Raw genomic sequence first — 709 nt, forward strand, 5'->3', positions numbered from 1 at the left:
GATCCAGACTATAAATTTATTTGCGTTGACGTTGGTGGATATGGTCGAAATTCAGATGGTGGTATTCTAGAGGAGTCAACAATGGGCAAACGACTAGAAGCTGGTACACTAAATGTACCACAAAATGCACCATTGCCTGGCCAAGGGGAAGATACGCCTATGGTTTTAATTGGAGATGAGGCATTTGCTCTAAAACCATATTTAATGAAGCCCTTTCCGCGGAGACTATCAAGAAGTGATACGAGACTGGACAATTATAATTACAGACTATGCCGTGCAAGACGTGTGGTTGAAAATGCTTTCGGCATTCTAACAAAAAAATGGCGGGTTTACAAAGGACCAATAGAGGTAAAGGAGGAAACTACAAAAAAAATTGTCTTGGCAACATGTATATTGCACAACTATCTTCGCGTGAACAATAGTGATGTAGATATAACCTCAGACGAAGATGAGTCAAGCTCAGGCTTTAGTCAGATTGAAGACAACAATCGAAGAGGAACCAATGAATCTTTACGCATACGGGAAAAATTTGTAAATTTTTTTAACTCTTAAAATATTACATCTTCATTCTCAATAAAAAAATTATTTAAAATTATTATTATTTCGAAAAGTATGATAAAACTAAATGTTAAAATCAAGTTTAATGTTTCAAAAAATTATACACGTACGTACTGCACTTATAAAATGTATAACAATTTAAAAATGATAT

At 34.3% G+C, this 709-nt stretch overlaps 2 protein-coding genes across 2 annotated transcripts in view; both read left to right on the forward strand.

The window, feature by feature from the left end:
- LOC115034704 overlaps window positions 1-70 on the forward strand; it is a 3019-nt gene extending 2949 nt beyond the window's left edge. Inside the window, exon 4 of the mRNA XM_029492061.1 lies at window positions 8-70. Within this exon, the coding sequence (XP_029347921.1) occupies window positions 8-70 (63 nt within the window). The remainder of the gene's footprint in view (window positions 1-7) is intronic.
- Window positions 71-81: 11 nt separating this feature from the next.
- LOC107884477 lies at window positions 82-531 on the forward strand (the record flags this gene model as incomplete). The annotated part of the gene is made up of 1 exon (XM_029492063.1): window positions 82-531. A coding segment is annotated over exon 1 (450 nt), but the record flags the coding sequence as incomplete, so codon positions are not given.
- Window positions 532-709: the final 178 nt, after the last annotated feature.

This window comes from Acyrthosiphon pisum, unplaced genomic scaffold (assembly GCF_005508785.2).
Source record: "Acyrthosiphon pisum isolate AL4f unplaced genomic scaffold, pea_aphid_22Mar2018_4r6ur Scaffold_20715;HRSCAF=21915, whole genome shotgun sequence".
Taxonomy (NCBI): Eukaryota; Metazoa; Arthropoda; class Insecta; order Hemiptera; family Aphididae; genus Acyrthosiphon; species Acyrthosiphon pisum.